At 43.4% G+C, this 27,401-nt stretch overlaps 1 protein-coding gene across 2 annotated transcripts in view; it reads right to left on the reverse strand.

The window, feature by feature from the left end:
• Window positions 1-27,401, reverse strand: part of ANKH (ANKH inorganic pyrophosphate transport regulator) — a 163,832-nt gene that overhangs the window by 60,019 nt on the left and 76,412 nt on the right. For both annotated transcript variants that reach the window (XM_010374091.2, XM_010374092.2), the window contains exon 2: window positions 1,556-1,772. In XM_010374091.2, coding sequence (XP_010372393.1) covers window positions 1,556-1,772 — 217 coding nt within the window. The remainder of the gene's footprint in view (window positions 1-1,555; window positions 1,773-27,401) is intronic.

The following is a 27,401-nucleotide window of genomic DNA, read 5'->3' on the forward strand; positions in this document are numbered from 1 at the left end:
GATTGCAAAAGTATAAAAACAAATAATGACTATTAAATATATATGAGATATAGAAAACCATTAAAATTTTGTAATTATATTTTAAAATTGAAAAACTAAAATGACACTGATTTTTATTTCAATGACCATCTTTTCTTCCTGACAACTGCAATAACATGGGATGCTTAGCTTTTCTCTTCCAGAATTACTGACAACTGATAACTAGCTGTTTAGTCCCAAAGTCTCATTCAACCACGGCTAAATAGGGAATGTTGGATTATTTATAAGTCCAAGTAAAAAAAGAGCTAGCAGCAAAGGGAACTCATTTGCTCATTTAAGGAAGCCCCTTATTTTACAAAATATATGGCTTTTTTTTTTTTTCAAATACTATACATGTACTCTTCGAAAACGGCTCACATCAAATGTAGCAGAAATTTACTTCAAATACAGGTACCCGTGCAAACACTCAGTCCACAGTCAGCATTCAGGGCATAAACTGAGGAAATCAGAGGCAGCTCCTCTTTACTCCATGCCCTGAAGCTCTGAGCACAAATTAAAGGATCAATATCAACGCTTTGGCTGAATGTCTGGTCCATCAGCAGGCACACTCTCTTCCACACTGTTCTTAGCACAAAATTTTATGCCACATTAAAAAGGAAAACCACAAAGGTCTTTCCTTATTTACATTCAGATTTGCAGTTATGTGAGTAAGCATTAGCTGCCATGCAAACACATTGCAAATGGTCTGGGTTAATCTTTTGGTTCCTTTATTCACCACTGACAGCCATGCGTTTTATACAATCAGCAGCAATTTTAAGGTACACAATGGGTTTATGAGGTGTCATTCACAGTGTTTTATGTAACTGGCTTCAATAGAGGTACCACTCAATTTTTATGCCAGGTAAGCAAAGCTGCTTTAAAGCCACGACATTCAGAAATCATGCCCTTAAGGCTTTATTCCCACCAAGAAAGCAGCAGCAGCAGAAGTCCAGCCCTGAAGGAGAGCTGCTTTTCCAGGGTCTTGGTTAAACTGGAGGCCAGTCATTGTATGTATGATACAGCTTTCCTGTTGTTTCATGGAAAGAATGCTATGACGAAAGTATTTAGTCTTGTCTTTGAATAAAATGGAGTAAGATCCTAGAACAAATTAATTTAATAAATAGAACAATCTGACATTTGTTCTCACTGCTAATAAGCATTAATTCTAAATAACAGTCATTCTATTTTTATTCTTAAGATTCAATGACCCAGTACAGTGATGCACACATATCTCTAATTAAAGCACCTGCTATTTTATTGGCCTTACCAAATGTTATTCCTAGGTGTAATCGCCCACTAATGAAATCACTCCCTTTTACTTTGGGAATCAGAGACACAAAAACTACAGCTCCCCAGAAAAAACACATTATTGTCTTAAGCTAGGAGCACAAGCACTTTCCTTCTATTCCCTGAAAATTTCATAAGAAATGTGATAATTAGTGAAGAAACCACTTATCTCAATAAATATATTTAAATCAACGAAAAGGAATAAGAAATTGCCAAAGCTAGATTCGTCAGTGGCAGTAGGCGGCCTCACCTATCAGTGTGTGAAAGACGGCAGCGATGGCCCCCGCCACGACCATACACAGGACGGCTTTGGTCCTGTCTCGCTTGCTGTTCACAAACACCAGGCCCACATTTTTGAAGTCACTCATAGGACCCGTGAAGAACTTCATGAGGGAGTACGCCAGCCCGTAGCTGGCCAGCATCTCAACTGCATCCTCCTTGACAGCAGCAATGCCCCGGTTCAAGGCCTGGGAAGGGGGAAAAAAACCCACAAGTATTAGAAATGTCGTCTCTTCTCTGGGGAATCATACCTCTAAGATGAAACTTAGCAGATCACGTTTCTATAGAAACACGAAGAACTTATAGGGTACATCTCATGTAATTGGATAAAGGTGATTGGTTTTCATTTTCATCTACATCAGCTTCAGTTTGAGTTTCTTTTTGTGAAGGAGATACCTGTCCACTGCCGTTAAAATAATAGCAAAACACCAACAAATATTTTATGCTAATATTGAAAAATAATTCTAAGAAGCTTTGGTAAAAAGTTGATTTTTTTAAAAAAACTAAAATGTTAAATTTTGTTTGCAGGCTGAATCGACATAATGGCAACAGACACTCTGGAAGTGAGTCTAATGGTTTATATCAAGGGGATGGGTTCTTTTTTCTTTAAAGAAGGGGTGTATGTGTGTGTTCATGTGTGCACATGTAATTTTTTTTTTTTTTTTGAGACGGAGTCTTGCTCTCTCGCCCAGGCTGGAGTACAGTGGCCAGATCTCAGCTCACTGCAAGCTCCGCCTCCCGGGTTCACGCTATTCTCCTGCCTCAGCCTACGTTATGTATTCTTCATAGCAGAGTTCTATGCTACGAAAAAAGTACTGAAGGAATGTATTATATTCTTCATGAATGCATGTTGTTTACCTGATTCCTGCATTTTGACCTGAAATACATTCCTGAGCTCTGTGCAGACACATGTGAAAAGAACACCTTTAGACTAAAAAACACATGTTTTTGGATAATGGTTATACAGGAAGATGCGGTCGTAAAATACCCTGACTACTTTAGACATCCTCCAAGACAGACCCTCTTAGGCACTGCAGGCCTTGTTGGGATGGTACTTCCAAACTAACTTTCCCACCCCGGAGACAAATCAGTAACAGCAGACCAGTGGGAATGGATGTCCAGGTAGAGACAGCTTTCTGACTAAAATGCCTCTAGAACACTGCCTCTGTCATGAGGAACAGGCAACTAAGCAGAAGAGTGGGCTTTCTGTATAGTTATATATTTGTAAAAAATAGACTGTTTTTAAGGCAGTTTTAGGTTCATAGTAAAATTGAGCAGAAAGTACAGAGCGTTCCCATATATCCTTTGCCCCCCACAAACATGGAGCCTCCCCTGCTATCAACATCCCACACCAGAGTGGTACATGTCTTACAATCAATGAATCTACGCTGATACATCATTATTACTCAAAGACCAGACAGTAGTCCCCTCTTATCCTTAGGGGATACATTCTAAGACCCCCAGTGAATGCCTGAAACTATGGAAAGTACCCATGTTTTTTCCTATATATACATACCTATGAGAAAGTTTAATTTATAAATTAGGCACAGTAAGAGATTAACAACAATAATCAACAGATTATAACCATATACTATAATAAAAGTTATAGGAATGTGATCTTTCTCTCAAAATACCTTACTGTACTCCTTGTGATGAGGAAGAGAGGAAGCAAGATGGTGAGAGACTTCATTATACTACTCGGAATGGCGTGCAATTTAAAACTATGAATTGTTTATTTCTGGAACTTTCCATTTAATATTTCTGAACCTTGGTCAACCACGGATAATTGTAACCATGGATAGTAAAACTGTGGATAGGGGTGACTAGTGTAATGTAGTTTACATTGGGGCTCACTCTTGTTATATTGTACATTCTGTGGATTCTGACAAATGCAGAATGACATATATCCACAACATATTTTTAAGAAAAAAGATATGCTAAAGTCTTGGCCTGCCATTTGTCACTCATCCAATAGAGACACGATCACATTCACAGAATTCACACTCAGTCTCTGCTATGTAAACTGAAAGAAGAAGAAAGAAATTCACTTTTCCTATTTCTATTAATCAAGACAGCTGTTGATAATTTTCCCTACAAATACATGGTTATAGCCATAGTCTGAGAGCTACCTTGCTATACTGGGTAAAGCTAATCTCAACAATACCAAAGGAGCCAATGGCTGCTTGAAAGAGGAAAGACTGAATACAACAAAAGATTCAAGAACTAATCTTCAAACATATAGGAGAATCATACTACATTATAACAAAACAAAGTAAACTCAATCCACCATTATGTTTCACTGAATCTGATACTATAGACTGTAAGCGTATGGCAGACACATCTGATAGCAATAACTTCAGCATACCCTGAGAATGACCCTGCATGGTAGATGCACCTGATAAGAATAATAACTTAAACATATCCTGAGAATGCTGATGCACCTGATCTACGTAAACTGCATGCTTTTTACAAATGGTAGCAGCTCTCCTGTCGGGCCTGCCACCACTGGACTTCCCTGTATGTAAGTCCCCTTGGTAAACAGGGTTTAGGTCTCAATCACTGGCTCTGGGTCTCTTCTTTGGCCTCTTGAACGTGGTGTCATCCCTACTGAAGTCAATATGGGTCTGACACAACAGTAAGGTACATTATTAGTTATATGCCACTAAGAAAGAAAAAAATGTTCCAGCCGGGCGCGGTGATTCACGTCTGTAATCCCAGCACTTCTAGAGGCCGAAGTGGGCAGATCCCTTGAGGTCAGGAGTTCAAGACAAGCCTGGCCAACATGGTGAAACCCCGTCTCTACTAAAAATACAAAAATTAGCTGGGCGTGGTGGCGCGAGCCTGTAATGCCAGCTACTCTGGAGACTGAAGCAGAAGAATCAGTTGAATCTGGGAGGTGGAGGTTGCGACGAACTGAGATCGTGTCACTGCACTCCAAAAAAAGAAAAAAGACAAAATATTCCCAATTGTAATCGGATGTCATTGATTATAAAATGTATCCAGATTTCCAAGTTGCTAAAATATGGAGGTGGAAGGAGTGTGCCTCAGAATCTATGAAAGGAGGTATTTCATTTTACTCTTCATTTACTTTATTCCTTAGTTTCAAGGGGTGATGTAGTTTGTGGGCCCTACATGTAATCCAGTGTCAGCAGACTTTGGCAGAAGCGCTGGCAGAGCTACTCGGCAAAACTCGAGGGCTTCACATTCTGTGCCTTTGTTTCATTCCTTTACCAGGAGACACAGCTGACTGGTAGAATGAAAACTTAAGGGTTGACATTCTCTGCAAAGCACTGTTAGGAAAAAATGCATTTATAGGAAAATACCAATGTGAAAATACAATTAAAAAAAATCTAGAATAAAAATGTATGCTAGCCGTAGGAACTCATTATCATTTTTCTCACTCAGTTGGTATTATATAAGCTAGCTTCTGATAATTGTTTCCAATTTTATCTCTAATTGTTTTCCTTTTTTCCACTAATAACGGTGAAAACTTCCATAAGAACCTTCTTAGCCTCTGCAGAGCACACCTGCCGTGATGCCTTTCTTAGAAACAAATTTTCCCTGATGGAATACATTAACATCCTAAAACAAAATAAAAACCAAAAACCTCCTTTATATCAAGTGCCTGTGTTTAATAAACATCTCTAGTCTACGGGCTCCTCCTGTCTATGTGCAAAACTTACCACTTGACAATCTACCAAATTAACTCCCTTTCGCCTTCTGCAGGGGACACTGTTGGTGTCTCACCCAGATCCCCTATCTTTACCTGGCAGGGCACCCATCCCCAGATGCTGGGAGCTGGCCACTAATGGCTCACAGCTGTCTTCTTGTCAGGGCGAAGTACTCCTAGCCACTTTGCCTCAGTGAAACTCATCTGACGCGTCCACCATAGATCCAATCAGCACGCAGCCACTGGCTGATCTTACACACTTGGGTGATAAGATCAGTGTCCTGCCTCCAAGCAGGACCACTGTGGTACAATTCATGCTCCAGAGTTCTCCCTGGGATCAGCGTGAAGCCAGTCTCCAGTGGGGACCACATCGTCGCTTCACTTTTCCCCACCGCCTACCCTGCTTCCTCCCATACACACAGGTTTTGCTTCTAGAGAACTCCATTTAGGACAGCTTCTAATCACCTATTTGTCAGACGTCAAGAATAGTGTATGGTTTGTTTTCTTTCCTATCCTTCCCCAAATCTAGGATTGTGAATTGTTTACTTGTTTTTATTGCTCGAATGTGTTAAATCTTGGATGATATCTATTATTTAGCAAAATTTTAAAAGCATCTCATAGGGCACCTAAAAAATGGAGGACTAGACATTTTATGTGTCTTCTTGGCAAAGCATTCTTTATTTTATTTTTTTGCTAAAAACACACCAGCCTGGGCTGAGGCATCCACTGAAATGCTTTCTATTTCCACCAACAGTTCCCAAACTTGAGTCCTCAAGCCAGTGCTGAGGCAGTTGGGAAGAGAGAGGGCCCAGGTAATGATAGCTCTGTCAGTGAGACGAAGTGAGTAAGTTTCATTTAGCCTGACAATTACGGTAATTTGAGGAAAGAGCACAGGGTTTAAAGCCATGCAGGCTTGAGTTGGAATCTGCTTCTATCACTTAACCGCTGAGTGGCCTTGGCTAAAGTACTTATTCTCCCTAAAATAACCCAACTGATTTGAGAAGCAAGGTAGGTAGTGCGCAGGGCATGAAGCAGTGGCTGGCTGACAGGCGCTTGAAAGCAAGGATTTTTGCCGCTTTTGTTTACTGCTGTTCACCTACCACCTTGTTGCCAAGGCGACATTGTAAACACTCCATTATTTGTTGAATGAACGAATGAAATGGCTATTTTCTAAGGAGAACTTAAGAGTACATATTAATTGTATGAACTAATTTTTAAAGAAACACTTCTTAAAATCACATTTTAATTGCAAGATATTATTGCTTGTAAGAGATGCCATTGATTTCATGTTTTTAATGACTGTATTAAATATACACATTATTTGAAAATCATCCTGATTTCAAGAAACATTCAAAAGCATGAAAAAAGCTGCAGAATTGAGGACATGAGCTACATTCATATTACTAGCACTTTGCTATCCCCATCTGGAGCAAATGTTTCCCCCAGTGTGTTCACTGCTTAGTTCCATGTTTTCTTTTGATACCAGAAACATTGTTATGCAGTCTGTCAATCATTTTATGGAGTTTTTTTCTATGCTTTTGGATTTGCCATTCTTACCCCGCCATAGATAGGATAATTTTGTTCTAATTTACAGCTTCATTTGCACACTTTTTAATCTTCCTGAAACTTATGAAGTGAGTTATGGATTAAAACTAATTGCCTCCAACTAGTTTATTACTTCAAAAACACTTATTGAATAAAGCACCTGTGGCCCATTTATTTGTGGTGATTTCTTCCCATTCATTAAGGTTTTTTGTTTTGTTTTGTTTTTTCTCCTTGAGACAGAGTTGTGCTCTGTCGCCCAGGCTTGGAGTACAGTGGTGTGATCTTGGCTCACTGCAATCTCCACCTCCCAGGCTCAAGCAAATCTCCTGCCTCAGCCTCCCGAGTAACTAGGATTACAGAAGCCCGCCACAATGCCTGGCTAATCATTAAGTTATTATACATCCTTCAGTTACCTACAGTTTCCTTTATCTGTCTGTTTGCTCACCCTGTTTTTCATCGTCACATGTTCACTTCCTAACGTTGTATCACAACTTTGTTATTTATTTTCTTGCCTGACTGCCCTACCTGAATGTAAGCTCCAGGAAGCAGAGACCTTCGTTTCACTGCTACATCTGCAGACCTACAACCTGGGGGCAGGGGGCATCTCAAGATAGATGATCAATAAATATTTGGAAGAATGAAATAAAATGTACACAAATAGAATAAACATTTACTGTGATATGTACTGAAGACAAAAAAGTACATAGGTGCCCCTTATTCACAGAAAGTATGTTTTAAGACCCCAAATGGATGCCTGAAACTTTGGATGGTACCCAACTCTATATATACTATGTTTTTTCCTACACATACACACACCTGTGATAAAGTCCCTTTTTTTTTTTTTTTTTGAGATGGGGCCTTTCTCTGTCACCCAAGCTGTAGTACTGTGGCAAAATCACAGCTCACCCTGCTGCCTCAACCTTCTGAGCTCAAGTGATCCTCCTGTCTCAGTCTCCCGAGCAGCTGGCACTACAGGTGTGCACCATCACACTCGGCTAATTTTTTATTTTTATTTAATTTTTTTTTTATAGAGTTGGGGTCTTGCTGTGTGGCCCAGGCTGGTTTTGGCTGAACTCCTGGGCTCAAGTGATCCTTCTGCCTCTGCCTCCCAAAGCATGACAAAGTCTAATTTATAAATTAGGCACAGTAAGAGTAACAACAACAATAATAAAATAGGACAATTATAACAATATACTGTAATAAAAGTTATGTCAATGTGGTCTATCTCTCAAAATACTGCACAATTTTCAGACTGTGGTTGACTGCAGGTAGCTGAACCTGCAGATGTGAACCCATGGATAAGGGGGCCTGCTATATGCCAATGGCTGGACATTTTTTGCAGGAGCTCATTTAGGTAGACAAGGCAACCCCTCTAAATAGGTGATGTTTGAGCTGGGACCCAAAGACCAAGAGTGAGCCAGGTGCATAAAGAGGTGGAGGCAGGTTCAGGCCTGCAGGAGGGCTTAGTATGTTTAAGGAACAGAAGGGAGGCCAGTAAGAGAAATAGAGAGGGGTAGAAGGTGGATCTGGAAAAGCAGGCAATGGTGAGATCATTCTAGGTGGCGGTGAAGAACATGTATGTTACTGCAAGAGCAGTAGGAAGCCATTAAAGGTCTGGGCAGAGGCGGGACAGGGGCTGCCACTGGCCTTGGTGATAGAAGTGGGTTGGAGAGGGATGTGAGACACAGAGGCCAAGGGCCCCACGGTAACCCAGGCCAGACAAGGTGCGGCTTGGGCGAGGGTGAGTAGTGGAGAGGGAGAGTGGCCTGACTGGAGAGCTCGTGGGAGGGAAAGCAAATGGGTGTGGCAGGAACTACACTTGGCTTGGGTCCTGATGCCTGCCTGGCTCATGCTTCCCACGTTTCTTCCCAGGGAGCAGAGTGTGGGCAGGGGGCCGCCCCCCGCATCCTCCCAGGCATGAGAAAGAGGCAGAACTTGATGATGACTGTGGAGCTTTCTGGCTTGAGTCACTCATCAAGTGCTGCAGCAATTCTCTGGGTTGAGGAATTGAGAGAGGGAAGGTTTGAGAGGAAAAAGCAAGAGCTCCACTGGCAGCCTCATAATGGATTTGAGATTCTAAAGAGCGAAGTTGTGTGAGAGACTCAGCTCTGTGAGTCTGGAGTCCGGAGGGTCTGTCTGGGCTGTGGATATATATTTGGAGGTCATCGGCCTACAGATAGAAATTAAAGCCAGGGGACTGAACAAGATCATGTAGAAAGAACTGAGATAGGAAAAAAGAGTCCATGTTTCAGCCCCCCAGCGCACTAGGAGTAAATCTAAACATACGAAGGATGTGGGGAGCCTTCTAGGTCATGCCGGTGTTGTGAGTGTGCTGTAGTTCAGTCAGTTAGATAGGAAGTGTTCTTCGGTTAATGTCAATCCCAAATACTGCTGCATCTCTAGCCAACACCAGGAAGAAGTTGCTGTGTCTGGTAAAGAGGAATAGCTATGGTCATGAAATTCAGCTAAAAAAGTGTCTAGGATGTCTCCAGCATGTATTAGGCCTTGAGGCAGATGGCCAAGACATTCACCAGGGCAGAGGTTCACTGTTTAAAGGCGAGTCTCTAAACATTCATGGGGCTTCCAAAGTAAAGACACTTTAGATTAGAGCCAGATTTAACAGCACTCCAACAATTGTAAATATGAAGCTGCCCTTTAATCACAGCCTGGGTCTGGCCCCAGGTGCACGACATAAGGCATTTCAGATCAGTCTTCTTTACACAATGGGTACTTAGCAACATGGAATGGCTGACTTAAAAACATATCTGGGGTCGGGGCAGTGGCTCACGCCTATAATCCCAGCACTTTGGGAGGCTGAGGCAGGTGGATCACCTGAAGTCAGGAGTTTGGGACCCGCCTGCCAAACATGGCAAAACCCTGTCTCTACTAAAAGTACAAAAAACGTTAGCCGGGCATGGTGGCGGGAGCCTGTAATCCTAGCTACTCTGGAGGCTGAGGCAGGAAAATTGCTTGAACTCGGGAGGAGGAGGTTGCAGTGAGCTGAGATTGCACCACTGCACTCCAGCCTGGGCAGCAAGAGCAAAACTCCATCTCAAAAACAAAAACAAACAAACAAAAAAACCCAAACATATCTGGGTCCAGAAAGCACTGAGTGGGTCATGCAAGGCTTTGTATCTCCCAGTATCTACCAGGTTCACTGTGTTCTGTTGCCTGATTTTTTTTTTTCCACAGTAAGTTAACAAAACCACAGGATATTAAAAAGTAAAAAATATAACCTCCACGGAAATGTTTACCAAATCCCACAGATATGAACTGATCTCCCTGGTATGAGCTGTCTAGATCATTAAATCCTAAAAGAGATGCCAACATTGTAAACTTCAGATCTAGAGACCGGAAATATCTTTATACTGCAGTCTGAGATTCCTCAGGACAGGAGGCCCAATTCACCCCCGATCCTGCCAGTCATTTTATGCTCATGCTAGCAACAAGCATTCCTTGCCAAGTGGGAAGGAGTGCTGTGCCCCTGGGGCATGGGTTCAGGTGGTAACCCATCCTCCCTGAGAGGTCTGGTGTACAAACTGCTCAGCTCATCTCCTGTCTGGGAAACCTGCGAAGCACTGATGTGTAGACAGGTTATCTTTTGGGGTTCAATACATAAGTTGGGCCCATGAGCCCACCCCGGCCACAGTAACAGAGTGGTCACCTAGTCTGATTCCTCTGGGCCTTTGGAGGAGAATGTTCCTTTCCATGCTTCCTGCAGGTTCCATCGTGGTTATAAGGCCCTGGGCAAAAGCCCTGCAGTCCTGCTCCAATGAACAGCACGTCCCTGCCTCTGCCACTTGTGTCACCTCCACCTGAGATGGCACTACGTGGGCCTTTGACTGCTGCTGTCCACCCAGCAGCCGAAATTCCTGGCAACCCCAGAGCTGGGCAACAGGAGGGTGAGGGCACCTGTAGCACCCGGCCAGGGGTCCTCCAGATCCTCGCAGTCCTAGAGGTAGGTGTGCATTCTTGCTGTCCACACCATTCCAGCCGATGCATCTCTACTCTCCTGTAAACTCCCTGCTTTTTTGAGATTCATACCCCTAGCCATATTCCTCTCTCATCTTAGAGTTCCAAATGGAGAAGTCAATCCCTTCTGGTCCCTTAGATTTTCACTGGGGACCCTGCCACTTGGCTCAGAGTCTCCTCTGCATCTCAACTCTGCAGGGAAGGCAATTCAGTATCCATCTGGTCAACCCACCCAACGCCCTCTGAGTTCTTTGACTTCATGCATGCCAGTGTCCTTCTCTACTCTGCTTCAAGCACCCACTCTTGTGGCCACACCTTTGCCTTCATCATCCAGAGTTGCTCCACTTGTCAAATTTCAGTTAAAATCTCCGGCTGCAATTTCTGCCCTTTCAGCTCTCTCTGTTTCTCCCACTCCCTCAATTCTAAACTTCATTAAGCTTGGCACTCTCTTGACTCCCCACTTTCCCTCTCATTGCTCCTCCTGTCTTCCCTTCCTTACTATTGCAGCCCGCACTTCTACCCTTGCCAAAACCCACAACTCATTGCCTGCAAATCTCTAGCCTTGGATTCACCTGACTGACCTATTCCACCCTTAACTGTATTTGTAGAATTCTACTTGGGCTTTGAGAGTTGCTGGAAATGAATACACAGTCACACAGTCTGCTGCCACTGCACACTCACGGTTTCCAACGCCCCCCACATGCTGTCAGCTGCCCAATTACCTCTCTAGTCTTTCCCATTCCCGGCTCTCAGTAGTCTTAAGCTGGGAAGACTTTGAGATGTGCTCCTTCTTACTCAGCAGATAACCTCACCTCTTATTCATCTGGAATGTGGAACCTATCTGGTAGAAACTAAATGTTTTATTGCTTCTCTCTCTGAAACTGCAAAACTCAACGAAGCACATCTGACCTAAGCTCTTCCTCACCTCCTCCCTCCTGTCACAAAGGAAAGGTGGGCCTGACCAGGGTGAGAGTGGGGCCATCCATCTGGGGCTCTACCTTTATGTTCCTCTGACCGTTTCAGGAGCCTTGTTCAAATCCACCATCTTCCTCTTTTTTTTGTCTGATCTTTGCTACTTGACTGGCCTTCCCACCAATGTTTACACAGGCAAAAGTCTCTTCCATCGTATTAAGAAACCCTCTCTTGACTCCCAATATCCTCTAGGTCCCCCGCTCTTTCCTGGCTTCCCTCCTCTGTGCTCTGCAGCCCCCTGTGCGGATCCGAGACCCTGTTATTGCCCTCATCAGGTGTACAGCGGTTACCTGCTCACCTGACCACCCATATCACCAGTCTGTTACCTCCTTGAGGCAGGGACTAGGCTTATTTGTCACCAGTTTTTCTGCATTTACTTAGCACAATGCTTGAAACCCAATACATGTACAAATGAATGTGTATTAACTGTGATACAAAACTTATATCTGGCCATTCGTAAATAAAGTCTTCTAACTGTAGGTTTAGACTTCTGGATGAAAAACCCATACTTTTTTTGGGGTGGAATCTATGAACTTAAAATATGCAAAGTGCTGACAATGTCACTGTACCTATTCATGTAGTTCTGATCGTTTCTCAATAGATGGGTAGGTCTTCCATGACCATTTCCACCAAGCCACGCTAAACACCCAGGTTGCTTAACTGCAGACACACGGACATGAACAGAATGCAGCAATGGGCCACATAATTAGCCGCCTTGGTGTAAAGTGAAAGTAAAGACTTTTTTCAACTCTTTTTGGATGTCAACTGGGACAGAGGACAAGCTGTTCCATTATGGAGTCAAATCTTGTAACAGAAGTTGGTCGCCATGAGGAGGAAATCAGAAGTTCACATTCAAAGGATAACAGCTTTTTTTTTTTTTTTTTTCTGACCAGACCCTGGAGAAGCTGAGTGTGCTGCTGACAGAGAACCACCTTTCACTGTGAATGATGTGTGCCTGGACGGGCGACAGGGCGTTCAGGAGAGGTGGCCATGCAAGTCAAGACCTGCCAAGGGCTGCAATTTCTGCCCTTTCAGCTCTCTCTGTTTCTCCCACTCCCTCAATTCTAAACTTCATTAAGCTTGGCACTCTCTTGACTCCCCACTTTCCCTCTCATTGCTCCTCCTGTCTTCCCTTCCTTACTATTGCAGCCTGCACTTCAGGGTCATCACTTAACCCCACCCTTGCCAAAACCCACGACTCATTGCACCTTGTTATACACATTCATAACCACATGGTTAGAAAATAAAATCATAGGCCAGACACAGTGGCTCACGTCTGTAATCCTAGCACTTTGGGAGGCCGAGCTGCGTGGATCACATGAGGTCAGGAGTTCAAGACCAGCCTGGCCAACGTGGCGAAACCCTGTCTCTACTAAAAATACAAAAATTAGCTGGGCGTGGTGGCACATGCCTATAATCCCAGCTACTCATGAGGCTGAGGCAGGAGAATTGCTTGAACCCAGGAGGCAGAGGTTGCAGTGAGCGGAGATTGCACCACTGTACTCTAGCCTAGCCAAAAGAGTTAGACTCTGTCTCAGAACAAAACAAAACAAAACCATGTTTCTCATATGGAAACATCTTTTCAAATTCTTCCACAAAAAAAGGGTGTCCAGTTGGAAGCTGATACTGTTCCCTAAAATAGCAAGAGATTATTATGTGAAATGTTGAAAGTTGCATTTTTGACTTTCAGTAAGATGAATACTTCCTTCACTTGCTTCATCCTGGACTAGAAAAAACAATGATACCTAAGAGCCAGGTAATTATTTTATCTCGTTCGGAACCAGCCTGGGCTGCCATCTAATCTTTTTGACAAAAGACAACTCTTCCATCTACAGCTTCAACGGTCTCATTATACTTATGAAGACATCAAGGAAACGGACCATTGTAGTAGATGAAATCTAGTTTTAAAATCTGCCTTACACCCTAAGTCCTCAGAAAATGTACATGTGTGGACCTGTGGAAAAGTCAGAAGTACATGTGCAGGCACAGTTACCTGTGGGAAGAGCTTCCTCCAAAGATGAGGAGAATCAGCAATTTTGGATTTCGGTCCTCTCAAGGAGCCTGGGTTCCTGTAATTTTCCACTGTTATTGTTCTGCTGGTCTGAGTTTTGAAAAGTGGCTTGGGTTAAATTGGATCATTTGTCTTCCCGGTAGTTTTCCAGCCATGCTTTATTTTCCCAGGGATCTATACAGCTCTAAATGAGACTCCCTCACTCTGTTTAGCTAGAGCTTCAGCCAAGAACTTCACGCCCACACATGAGGTTGTGGTTCAGGGGGAGCAGCAGTCAAATGGAACCTGGTCCCTCTAGGAGTCAAAGTGACTGCTCTGTGTGGTGCTGTCCATATTTAGTGCTTCCTGAAAACCCCAAGACAACATTGGGCAAGTCCAAAATACAACACTGGTGTTTTCAGTCACCTCCCACACCTGGAGAGGAGCTTCCATAAAGAACAGGGACAAACAACTAGGCAGGGTATGACGACGTTTGGCTAACTCACCTTTCTCCTGTTGGTGTCTTCAACATGTCAGGAGAAAACAAAAAGCATTTTCCTGTATGACCTCTTAATATGAAAATATGTTCCATCATGAAAGGCTAGACTTAGTGTCCTAAGACCCTCTTTGAATCCTCCTGATCTCTCATGAAACATGAAGCTTATTCACCCAGCTACATTTAACTTCAATTCAAGATGGTAGAAGGCCTAACAAGAAAGGATTGCTACCATGAAAGTTGTAGTGTATTTAAACCCCCAAAGCTTCCTGTGCCATTTAAGAATGCTTATTCCCCACCTCAATCTCGCAGCTTTCCTGTTAGTGAAATGCTCACATATCCTGATTTTTATACTTATAAAGAGAGATGGTTCTCAAATGGTATTGCTTAGTTAATATCTCAAGATTCTGCCCAAATTTTGAAACACTAGCACCAACTCCATAAACAACAATCTGGAATACAGGTTTACGTCTGGGATCCTGGGAGTCTTTTAACCAACTCTCTCTACCTACTGTCTCCCTGCTTGGTGGTAGACTTTTTTCTTGATGACCCCAGTGCCTTAACTGTGGTTATGGATCCTGAGCAGCTCAGAATCTCCATTCCTTCTTCTGACTCAAGTGCAACTTCAAGCTGTATCATCTACTGCCTTCCATGGACATTTGTAAGTGTGTTTATACGAAGTAAAAAAAGAGTGAAGGCCCATTTGCATTTGGACCTTAAGAAATCCAGTGACCATGATAATGATGATGATGATGATCTCAGCAGCTAGCACTGACTGAGTGCTCACCCTGTGGCAGACTCTGTTCTAAGATCTTACCTTCCCCTGACAACACGGTGAGGGAGATATTTTTATTCCCCAGTTTACTGGGGAGGAAACTGATGTATGGAGAGGCGAAATCACTCATCCAGGCAGACACAAAGCTCAGAGAAAAATCCAGAGAGCCTGGCTTCACAGCTAGCGATCCTAACCCTCATTCTATTATACTAAAACCAAAGTAAAATGAAACCCTTTACTTTGAATTAGAGATTATAGTTGGTGCTGAATTCTGCCTACTAGCAATACTTTAAACAGAGAGGACTAGCTATCAGATCAAAGAGAACTTTTGACTAAAGACTATCTTTACAAAAAATTCCAAAGATCCTAAAGTAAAGATTATTTTTTAAACAGTACTATACAACAGGCATTACGGCATAGATGTAAAGGCTGAACTGAGTGTGACTAAAGACGTATTTAATATATCTGAGCCATGCCAAGAAAATGAGAATAAAAGAAATCAGGTCAATTATATTGTGCAATCATGACTGTGAAGCTTGGTGAAGAGTTTGAAACCTGTAAATCCAGCACCACACAGGTCATCTTGCAAAGCTCATGCACCTGCTCACCATCACCAGAGCAGTGGGGATGCCAAGAAAACCCCTATAGCAGCCTACTGAAGATAAGGACAAGAACCTTTAGCAGCTCCTTTTGTATATGGCAGAGCATATTATACAAGGATGTTTAATTTGTCCAAAGTTTTCTTCACTTCTCAGCTGCAGGGTTCATTTACTTCTGCGTGAGGGATCCATTAGAACTCATTGTTGATATTTATGTAACTGGCACACATCAAGTTTTGTGAATGAGTTCTAAGGGTCTGGGGTGCTTGATCTGGTTGTTTTCAGGAGGTGAGAGAGAGTTAGAAGCAGTCATTAAACAAAATAATCTGCTCAGCCCATGACTAGTCTCACTGAGCCAACTGTTAGGAATCAGTAACACCGCCTACAACTATCAGGACAAGAGAAGACACCGCGGCACAGAAGAGAGTCTCCACCATTCTAAACACACACACACACACACACACACACACACACACACACACACACACACACGGAGATAGGAATCTCAGCAAAATAAAAATAGCACTATTTTACTTAATTGTGACAAGGCTGTCTTCAGCATTTGCTTTGCTGTGTGCAAGTAGGAATGTCATTACCTCGCCATCCCACGCTGCTATTATTGGTTTAAATTATTGATGCATGGTATTCCAGGTGAAGTAAAATTATCTCACTGAATTAAGCTGTTCAGAACACAATACAAGAAAGGACAAAGGATATGATCATGGCACCCCAAAAATGTGCAGAGTCAACAGTGTCACTGGTTGCAACAGCAATTTGAGAATTATATGTCCTGAATTTATTTTGTCTTTATGATGATATCCATGCTTTACCTAAGGTTTTTCACCTTAAAAAGTGACATGATAATGTAATAAGCTAGAGAATAATGTGAATAAAATTAAAGTGCTTTGAAAATTGCTAAAGATGGGAAAATGAATTCATTTTTATCACTTGCTATTTCATGCCTACATGATACAGGAGGTATAGTAAGTGCCCATGCTGTGCTTCACTCTGTAAATCCAGATTCACTGTGACTCAGACCTTGTTTCTGAAAATTAGAGTAGCCGAAGAGGTGTCTTGCTCCAGCCCTTTCATCTACATGGGTAAGGGGACCAAGGAGACCCAGTGAAAGGAGGAAGCTTTGTCCTCCACCTTGCCCTCAGGGCCCTGGGGGGACGCTGCAGCATCAGAAGGCGTATTTGTTGGTGGAGTACATGAATTCATCCAAGAAACATTTACAGATCCCATGAAGAGTAACAACCTCTTACATATGCAGTACTGCACATTCTTGAACATGACTTCACATTCTTGGACATGACTTCACATGTTACCTTACTGGTTTTTTCTAACAAGATAACAAGGTAAGTTTTATCTAACAACATAACAGGGTAAGAACTGAAAATTCCCATGATGTGGATACGGAAATTGAGGCTCAAAAAGATTCCACGCCCTGCCCCAGGTTCCTGGTTAATATATGGTACTGCAGAATAGAACCAGTGAGACTGCCAGCCTGCCTGGTGCTCCTTCCTCCTCACCTCAACACTGGACTGAAGAAGGTGGGGTGGTGGGGGTAGGATAAACAAGTCCCTACCATTATCAGGCTGGCAAAGCTGGTGAGCAGCAGTGCATGGCCTCACAAAGAAATGCTTTATTACCTGCCCAGGCAATTAAGTATGAAAAATAATTATCATTAAAAGAAGTGGTTATTTTAATGTCATGGTTACCTAGTTTGGGGAACTGGAGTGCCCTCATAAAGAATGTAAGTCATGCTGTTGGAGACATTTCCCTCTAAACAGAGTAAGGAGCAGGGTCATGGTATCTAGTGACAGAGTGTTGGCCTGGCCAACCTCTACCTGGAAGTCTGGGTAAAGAAATCCTCCAGGACAAGCAGCTCAAGAACACTCCCAGGACTGAAGCTTCCAGGGAGATCTCCAAAGAAAAGGAAGGTATCTCAGTGATGGATTACTCTTCTCTGCCTCCTAATTCTCACCTAAAATGAGCAAGTGAAGCCCTGGAAAAGGCACTTGCTGAAGTTAGCACAATGTGTGTAACTGGCACACATCAAGTTTTGTGAATGAGTTCTAAGGGTCTGGGGTGCTTATCGAGGCCTTAACGATTCCAAACAGAGGAAGATTTGTGATGTGCCCACTGACAGCAGGACAGTGGACTGTGGAAAGCTCCATTGGTCAGCACCCTTCCAGTGATTCTGAATACCACCTTCAATCTGCCACGTGTGGTGGCTTGGACTTTTCTTTTTTTTTTTCCTGGGTTTATGCCATTCTCCTGCCTCAGCCTCCCAAGCAGCTGGGACTACAGGCGCCCACCACGTCGCCCGGCTAGTTTTTTTGTATTTTTTTTTTTAGTAGAGACGGGTTTCATCATGTTAGCCAGGATGGTCTCGATCTCCTGACCTCGTGATCCGCCCGTCTCGGCCTCCCAAAGTGCTGGGATTACAGGCTTGAGCCACCGTGCCCGGCCGGCTTGGACTTTTCCTTCATTTCTGCTCAGTTTTCTGACAGCTGAGGGTTGAGAGTAGACAGTGAAGCTCTCCCCCAAAATATCCACTGCCCAAACACAGTTATTTAAGCCTTTTTGAGATCTGTGAGATTTCTACTCAGAGACCCCAAAACAAAAAAAGACAAATATCCATAGGTACAAATACTAAATCCTACCAGGTGATATGGTTTGGATGTTTGTTCCTTCCAAATCTCACACTGAAATGTGATTCCCAGTGTGGGAGCTGAGGCCTGGAGGGAGGTGAGAGGATCTTAGGGGTGGATCCCTCAGGAATGGTTCAGCACCAGGGTGATGAGTGAGTTCTCGCTCAATTCATGCAAGATCTGGTTGTTTAAAAGTCTGGGGCCTTCCCCTCCTCCCTCTCTTTCTCTCACCATGTGGTTAGACTACTCCCCCTTCACGTTCTGCCATGATTGGAAGCTTCCTGAGGCCTCCCCAGAAGCCAAACAGATGTCAGCACTATGCTTCCTGTACAGTCTGCAGCACCATGAGCCAGTTAAACCTCTTCTCATTATAAGTTACCTAGTCTCAGGCATTTCCTTACAGCAATGCAAAAACTAATACACCAGTTGAAACTGAAATTGTTATTTTAAAACATCATGTAAGAAAATTTTAATATAAATATGTTAAGAGAAAAACTCTCTTTGTATTCCAATAAAACTCCTTAGTATATGTTTATTATTTAAAAGTAATCTGTATCGGCCAGGCACAGTGGCTCATGCCTGTAATCCCAGCACTTTGGGAGGCAGAGGCAGGTGGATTATGAGGTCAGGAGTTCAAGACCAGCCTGGCTAAGATGGTGAAACCCCATCTCTACTAAAAACAAAAAAAAAAATTAGCCAGGCGTGGTGGTGAACGCCTGTAACCCCAGCTACTCAGGAGGCTGCGGCAGGACAATCGCTTGAACCCAGGAGGCGGAGGTTGCAGTGAGCTGAGATCACGCCACTGCACTCTAGCCTGGGTGAGAAAGTGAGACTCTGTCTCAAAAAAAAAAAAAAAAAATTCGGTATCAGGGAGAAAAAGAAAAAAAGTCTATTTTTCTTTCTCTTTGATGGCACATTCTTGGGTCTTATTAGACTGATATCAGACTCATAAACTGTGTCACTCCCAGTATAAAAGAGAGAAAACTATAAAATTCCTGGAAATAAATTAAAGAAGTAGTTCCTAAATAAAGAAAACCACAGCATTTTATTAAAGTTCATAAAATGAGACCTGAATAAATGGAGAGGCAAACTATGTTCCTTGATGAGAAGACATAATCTCATAAACATGTCAGAGTTCTTTCTGAACTCATTTGTAAATTTGATGGCGTTCCAGTCAGAATTCTAGCGATTCACATTTTTATTTGGACTTGGGCAGAATGAGTTTTAACTCCACATGGGAGGAAAAAACAAGAAAAATGTGATTGAGGAGACTAGTGAGGGATGCTTCCCTTAGCAGATATTAAACTAACTACAGAGAAGGCAGCTCCCAGAAGGAAGTAATGCTCACAGGGCACAGACACATTAAAGACACTGCCTCAGCCAAAGTCAGAGAAGGAAAAACTGAAACAAGATTGCTGTCGAATTTTAAAAATTAAAATAACTGGTAAAACCTAGCGCTAGCAAAGGCAAGGAGTAATGGGAAATGTCAGATAGTATTGATGGGTGTGTAAACTGCTATAATTGTGTGGAAAAGGAATATATCAAGAGGTATTACAATTAAAAGTGTGACAACTCCTTGACCCAGTAATCCCCCATGAGAAATCCATCTAAACAAAAGCCCCAGTACACAATGACATGTACAAATAGACATTCACGAAAGCTTTCTTTGTCATGACACACAACTGATAATCCATGTGTCCACCGACATAGGAAAGGTTAAATAATTATGGTTCATCCAGAGGGCAGAAGGTTACCCACAAAACATGAAGTGAAAGTCAATGTTCTGAAGTAGAAAGAGGTCCAAGAAACAGGCTGGGCATGGTGGCTCACGCCTGTAATCCCAGCACTTTGGGAGACTGAGGCGGGTGGATCACCTGAGGTTAGGAGTTCAAGACCAGCCTAACCAACATGGTAAAACCGTCTCTACTAAAAATACAAAAGTTAGCCTGGCATGGTGGCACACGCCTGTAATCCCAGCTACTTGGGAAGCTGAGGCAGGAGAATTGCTTGAACCTGGGAGGTGGAGGTTGCAGCGAGCCAAGATAGCACCACTGTACTCCAGCCTGGGCAACAGAGGGAGACTTCATCTCAAAAAAAGAAAAAAAGAAAGAGGCCCAAGAAATAGTATCAAGTAGAAGTAAGTTGCAAGTCAAGCAATATAGAACATTCTCATTCTGTTAAAAACATAAAAAAAAAAGACCCTAAAAAATGTGTGAGTATATTTGTATGAGCAGAGAGACAGCTGGAGACTAACATACACCAAGCTGTTGATCCTGGTTATTTTAGGAGAAGTGGGATTAAGAGGGGCAGGAATGGGACAATTATTAACTTGATACACTTCCATATCGTTTCACCTATGACAAAGAGCAGAGCAGATGCTACTTTTATTAATTTAAAATGAAAAAAATGAAAGCACCTTTATCAAGGCAGACAAAATAAATGAAACGCCTAATTTTCTAGGGTGCAAAGCCGAGGAAGCACCCGGCAAAGCAAAGATTAACAGGTCACTGCCATGCTTTGAGTAATCACCTGCGATGGGATCTCTAAGCAGAAGCCTCTCTGCTCATCTCACTTGAAAAACACTATGAATCCTGACGGTTTGAAACACAAGGCTACATATCACGAGTTATGTGCCGGCCAAAAGACAGCCATGAGGCTCCCAAACCCCCAACTTTGGCCATGAGAAAAGAGGAATCTTCTCCCTGTTGGACTTACTTTCCTGTTGGTGCTGGTTTAAGCCCTTCATGACTTACTTCCCTTTTTTGGACTTTAGCACCTAAATCATGATTGGTTTACAAATAGGTACAAATAGGTAAAACAACGCTAACAGTCTGATTAGAGCATGAAGGCACTGAGTCCAGTCTGCTGGGTCCAAGAAGGCTTCTTGGAGCCCTAAAAACTTATCAGGACTATTAGTGCTGCCCCTGTTAGAACTCTAAGTTATCAAGTCCAACCTCTGGATTTCCTGGCTGTGCTATCTTCACCCAGACGAATGCCAGCAGAATGGCTTCTTCTTGTCTTCTACCCATCCTCTGAGAACAAGGTCAATTCCTTCCTCCCTCAGGAAACTTCCTTAACCCGCCTGAGCCACATGATTGCTCCTATCCCAGGGATTATCACTGTCATGTATTGACTCAAAGAACTACTTCATGTATTCAAATATACTTCATGATTGTGGCGTATCTGCCTGACACCATCTCTTGGTTGATGAATGTGCATGACGTGGTGGCCAAACAAACCGTTAATTTTTTATGGCTATCACATCATGTACATTGTTCATGAAAGAGCATGGTGCCAGGCAAATACGCCACACACACTAAGTATATTTGAACATTTCTTTATATCCCTCAAAGCCTTAGAATTAGGGGCTTGCATCTGTTCATTACTGACGAATTAACTGCCGTTAGGATTAGGCACTTTCATATGACAAGAAGGAGGATGAACTCAGGAGCTGAAGATGGAAAAAGTGGTGGAGAAGGCAGTAGAAAGGCAGAGAGAAATACACAGAGAAGGACTGTCACTGTAACAAAGGCTAAGACAGAAACACAGGAGGATAGCTATGCAAGTCACACAGGTTAACAACGCTGACCAAAATGAGTGGAAAGGGAACTTTAGAACGAAGGTATGTGGAATGCTCCCTGAGCAGCTGTGCAAAAACGAAAAAAAAAAAAAAAAAAAGGTGCTTCACATGCCTTAGTGCCACTTGGATTCTTCGGACGTAACTACATCTAAACTTACTGGGGCCAGATGCAGTGGCTCACATCTGTAATCCCAGCACTTTGGGAGGCTGAGGCAGGTGCATCACCTGAGCCCAGGAGTTAGAGAGCAGCCTGGCCAACATGGTGAAACTCCATCTCTACAAAAATACAAAAATTAGTCAGGCATGGTGGTGCGTGCCTGTAGTCCCAGCTACTCGGGAGGCTGAGGCAGAAGAATCGCTTGAACCTTGGAGGCGGAGGTTACAATGAGCCGAGATTGCGCCACTGCACTCCAGCCTGGGCGACGGGAATGAAACCCTGTCTCCAACAACAACAACAACAACAACAACAACAACAACAACAACAACTCAGTTAGCATATATACCATAGTGTTTACATAAGAATGTAAGAATGGATCCAACCTCAATGTTAGAATTGTTTTACAAAGTCTGACTTTTGAGCTTCCCTATGAGTTAAATGCATTTTTTAAAAACAAATTTAATATCCTTGCATCACATTGAGGTCCCATTCAACTATCCTAAATTCATGTTGTGCTTCCAGAATGGTGGTGATTAAAAAAAAAAAAAAAAAAAAAAAAAGCTAGGCTCCATTTCTAAGCTGTGTTTATCTAGAAATTTTCTAAAGTATTTAGTGTTTGGCTTGGTAACCTCTCTTTAACAGTAAGGAATAAACCACAGTAAATATTTCTTTCTATTTGACTGAGAGTAAAAGAGAATCTCCTAAAATTACTTGTTAACTTTCAAGATGGCAAAGTGTAGATTTTTAAAACTGTACTTTAAGAATAAAACAATGATAATTTTGGATTTTGAGCAGTACTCTTGCTCTCTCTCTCTCTCTCTCTCTCTCTCTCTCTGAGACAGGATCTCACTCTGTTGCCTGGCTGGAGTGCAGCGGCGCAATCTCAGCTCACTGCAACCTCCACTTCCAGGGCTCAAGTGATTCTCCAGCCTCAGTCTCCCCAGTAGTTGGGATTATAGTTGCATTGTCACCACGCCTGGCTAATTTTGTATTTTTAGTAGAGATGGGGTTTCACCATGTTGTCCAGGCTGGTCTCAAACTCCTGGGTGCAAGTGATCTACCTGCCTCGGCCTCCCAAAGTGCTGGGATTACAGGTATGAGCCACCACACTCGGCTCACATTTACACATTTTGTGTAAAATTAACAGCTCTGACAATACAGTTTAGTGTGCTTTAAAGTAAGTCTTATGATACCTTCCAATTCCCCAGTATCGAATATGATGCTTCTTCACAAGCTGAAATGCATTAAGATTTCTATTCCGCCTCTCTCCCCACATCATTCTAAAAGTACAGAACAAAAATGTTTCTCCATAATTACTTACTACCATATGAAGATAAAAGTACACTAAACAGATAAAACATGACATAAACCACTATATCACCTAATTTTTAAACCCCTCAAACATACTTGGAACTTAAGACTAGTCGCATATGAATGTGTTCTTGGCTGATGCAAAAAATGAAGAATTAAAGAAGAAAAACACAGATCGGGAAAAACAGGAAGTCCTAACTTTGAAAAACACTCAGTCCACCTTCTATGCAAACCTCAAAAAGATTAGACAAACCAAGTATTTGTTGACATTGGCTGTAAATTTTGAAAAGGGAGAGAACATTAAAATATATCTGGAGTGAGACTCAAATCACTTATCCACTGGTTCTCTTCTTTTTCTTTCTTTTCGTAAAATATATTTTAAAGAAATTGCTCTGTGGAAACCTAAAATTAATTTCATATTCATCCCTGAGTCTCACTCAGTCCCCCAGGCTGGAGTGCAGTGGTGCGATCTCGGCTCACTGCAACCTTTGCTTCGGGGGTTCCAGTGATTCTCCTGTCTCAGCCTCCCTGAGTAGGTTGGACTACAGACGAGCGTCACCATGCCCAGTTAATTTTTTGTATTTTTAGTAGAGATAGGGTTTTTGTCATGTTGGCCAGGCTGGTCTTGAACTCCTGACCTCAAGAGATCCGCCTGCCTTGGCCTCCCAAAGCACTAGGATCACAGGCGTGAGCCACCACGCCTGGCCAAGATCCAACTCTTTTCACTCACCGTCCTGTGTGTATTAGGGTCTGTGCTGGGCATTTTCTCATGAGGTACCACACTTCATTAATCCTCCTGAAAAATCTAGCAAGGTAGAGAGTCTTAGCTCTTGTGAAGGACAAGATGATTGAGACTCACAGGGGAAAAAACAATTTACCCAAGGCCATAAAGCTATTAGTGGCAGAAGTGGGACTTTGGCCTCTAAATCCAGCCACATAAGTTGGAAATCATGTGGACCATCAGGCTGATATCTGAGTTTCCCCCTACTACCTGTGTTATCTTAGGCCCCTTCAGGTGCCTGGAGAGGGATGTGAAGAACCTTAACTCCAGGGTGGGTGCATGAGCTCAGTCTTAAAGAGGCGGCCATGCTGACCCAAACTGCCTGAGATCTCATGACTCCTCATTCAGCAGGGAGGTGAGGAACAGCAAAATGAGGAACTGTGGTAGTTGCTTAGTGATCTCCATAAAAAATGCAAAGATCTAGACTCAAGGAAGTAGTTTCAAAAGCACCTTCTACACCAAGTCCGTCTGCTGCCTACCCAAGCTCCTACGGCTGTAATAAGCCTTTTCTTAGCTTCGTTTTCTTTTTATACAAATGGTTCCCTGACTGTAAAAAAATGCATAAAAATTGGTTTCGAATAAATCAGCTACCCCAAAGTCAGCTTTTGACTTTTGCCTAGTCAAAAGCTAAGCAAAATCAAGCCCACTTATTTCTCAGTATTTATCCTCATTGAATTTGACAGCTTTGGAAGGAAAGCACCCAGTGTGTACAAAGAATGCCAGTTTTGCATTTTCAAAAGCAGCTTCCAGTGATAGTTCATGAAGTCAAAAGTCTACCCCAGCCTCTCCCTGGGGAGCCCTCCCAACTTTTACCTTCTACTCCAGCAAACCTCTGCCACGCAGATGCTATCCTGGAAGGGGCTCATCCAGCAATTGCTTGGCTAAGAAGGATTTGTTCAGTACCTGTTGTGCCTGGTACTGTACTAGGCAAGAACCATGGACCACACACAAGACGTTTAAAAGCTGGTCCCTGCCTTCAAGGAGGTCATGATGAGAATATGGAACAGGCACAGGAAAAAAATGGTGGTACCGATTCGATCAGCAAGAGTAAGCTGCCTGTGCTGAAGATGGTGAGGGTCCTGGATCCCTTGGGAAGAGGGCGGAGGGCTCTGAGGGGGTACAGGGAGTGCCCGGGCTCAGCGTGCTCTGGGCTCAGAGAGGAACAGAGGCTGGCTCAAGGAAGGGTCCATGGAGTGGAGAGAAATTAGGTCAGGTGTCTAGAGTCGAGTCCCATTATACTGGGCAGGGGAATTGAGATTGGATATGACTGCGATAGGAAAGGCTGCAAGCTTGTGAGTGGAGGATTTATGAAGACCGATCTGGGAAGAATGTGCATAGTGGACTAGAGTGGCAAAAAACAGAGTCAGGAAACCAATTATTGCCAGAGTGGCAGGGAAGAGGTGCTAGGTCTGGGACCCAGACTGGTGATGATGGGACAGGAGGGTGAAAGCCAACATTTATTTGGACTTGAGAACTAAGATCTGTTTCTTGTCTGCAGCCAGTGGCCCTCCTCTCCAGGTGAATCTCCCTCACAGTGGGGAACGCACCTCCTTCACCGCTCTATCTAGACTGATGAACACTGATGAAAGGAAAGAACCATCTGGGGTTTTCTAGCTGAGAAGGCAGCTGGGTGCTGGCGAACACAAGCTAAAAACACTACCCCGAACTGACCACGCATCCTTGAAGTTACGTGAAATAAAAATAAAACAGGGCTGGGCAAGGTGGCTCATGCCTGTAATCCTAGCATTTTGGGAGGCTGAGGCAGGTGGATCACTTGAGTTCAGGAGTTCGAGACCAGCCTGACCAACATGGTAAAACCCTGACTCTACTAAAAAAACAAAAAATTAGCCAGATGTGGTGGCAGACACCTGTAATCCCAGCTACTCGGGAGGCTGAGGCAGGAGAATCGCTTGAACCCGGGACTCGCAGGTTGCAGCGAGCCGAGGTTGCACCACTGTACTCCAGCCTAGGCAACAAGAGAGAAAGTCTGTCTCATGTATGTGTGTGTGTGTGTATATATATATGTGTGTGTGTATATATATATAAATAAAACAACACTTAGTTACAACAAAGCCTAAAATAAGAGAGGTGGACACTCTTACCAAAGTTTGAGGAGGGAGGGATGCATCAGCAAAGCCAGGCTGCCTTGGACTTGGTCTGCTCTGATCCTGATATCTAAGAGTTCTGGGGCTGGAAAGAGGCCCACAGGGACACTCTGGGCTGCTGTAGACCCAGCGAGGACTCACCTCTGCCACTCAGTCATAGCCAAAGACCTAACCCCTAAATGTCCCTCAGCCATGGTGGCTTTGCCCAGTAGCTCTTGGGTATTTCTCCAATTCTCAGGGGCTGTGCCCATGTTAAACTGGCAGCGTGGTGAGGACTGCAGGGGATCAGAGGCAGTGAGACCACCACACACCCGGTGGCTGGTTCTCTGGCCTCCGGAGCAGCAAGGTAAGTGGGAAGAGGCTGAGTAATGGGAGATGCACCAGGGTGAAGAGGCAGAATAAACAGGCAAAGGGCAAGCAGCCAGGCCGGGAGTCTTGCAGGAATGGTGGCTGCAAATCTCAATGGGGCTGTTCTCGCCTTCACTGCTGCAGCTCCTCTTGCCCTGGAGAAACCCAATCCCAAGTGAGTTTGTCCTGGAAGTTTGCAAGTGACACCTAACGGCCCAGCCAGCTGTATGGCCTTGGGTGGGGGCAGTAAGCGAGGCCCTGGCAGGATCATTTCCCTGCCCTGTTTGCTCTCTCGTGGGGCAGTAAATCCTCTCCCTTTTCATTTGCTATCACTGCATTTCTGTGTGGCTGACTGCTGAACAATGAATGGGACGACCGCCCACTGGGAGAAAAATGTTTTTCTGTAAGTAGAAGAAGTAATGCTATCCACTGATCCATTCTGGCCTGCAAAGCAAATGTGTTTGCTAAGCCAACACTTATCTGATGGCGAACTTCTGTTGGGATAAACAGAAATATCACTAAGATCTCTTTACACTGGTGAGAACCAAACCTCGTAGGATGTAGACAGAGTCAATGCAACTAACTGCATGGCTTTATTCACTAGGATGTCCTGACGGCTTTGGGCAGTGAGGCATTGTTGGGAAGTGTACTGGGAAAGCCAGCCTATTCTAGAGCAGCAGAGTCTATTTTCAAAGGACACTTATTTTAGCCACAGAGGAGACCTGGAAAAAGCTGAATTTCTCATACTGGAACTATACCCTGCAGCTTCCTGTGTGCTCAGCACTGACAGTGAATCCATGATGTAGCTATAGTGGGGACCACAGAAAGGAGGCAGGTGAAGTGCAGAGAGGGGCCCTGG

This window comes from Rhinopithecus roxellana, chromosome 3, assembly GCF_007565055.1.
Source record: "Rhinopithecus roxellana isolate Shanxi Qingling chromosome 3, ASM756505v1, whole genome shotgun sequence".
NCBI classification, from domain to species: Eukaryota; Metazoa; Chordata; class Mammalia; order Primates; family Cercopithecidae; genus Rhinopithecus; species Rhinopithecus roxellana.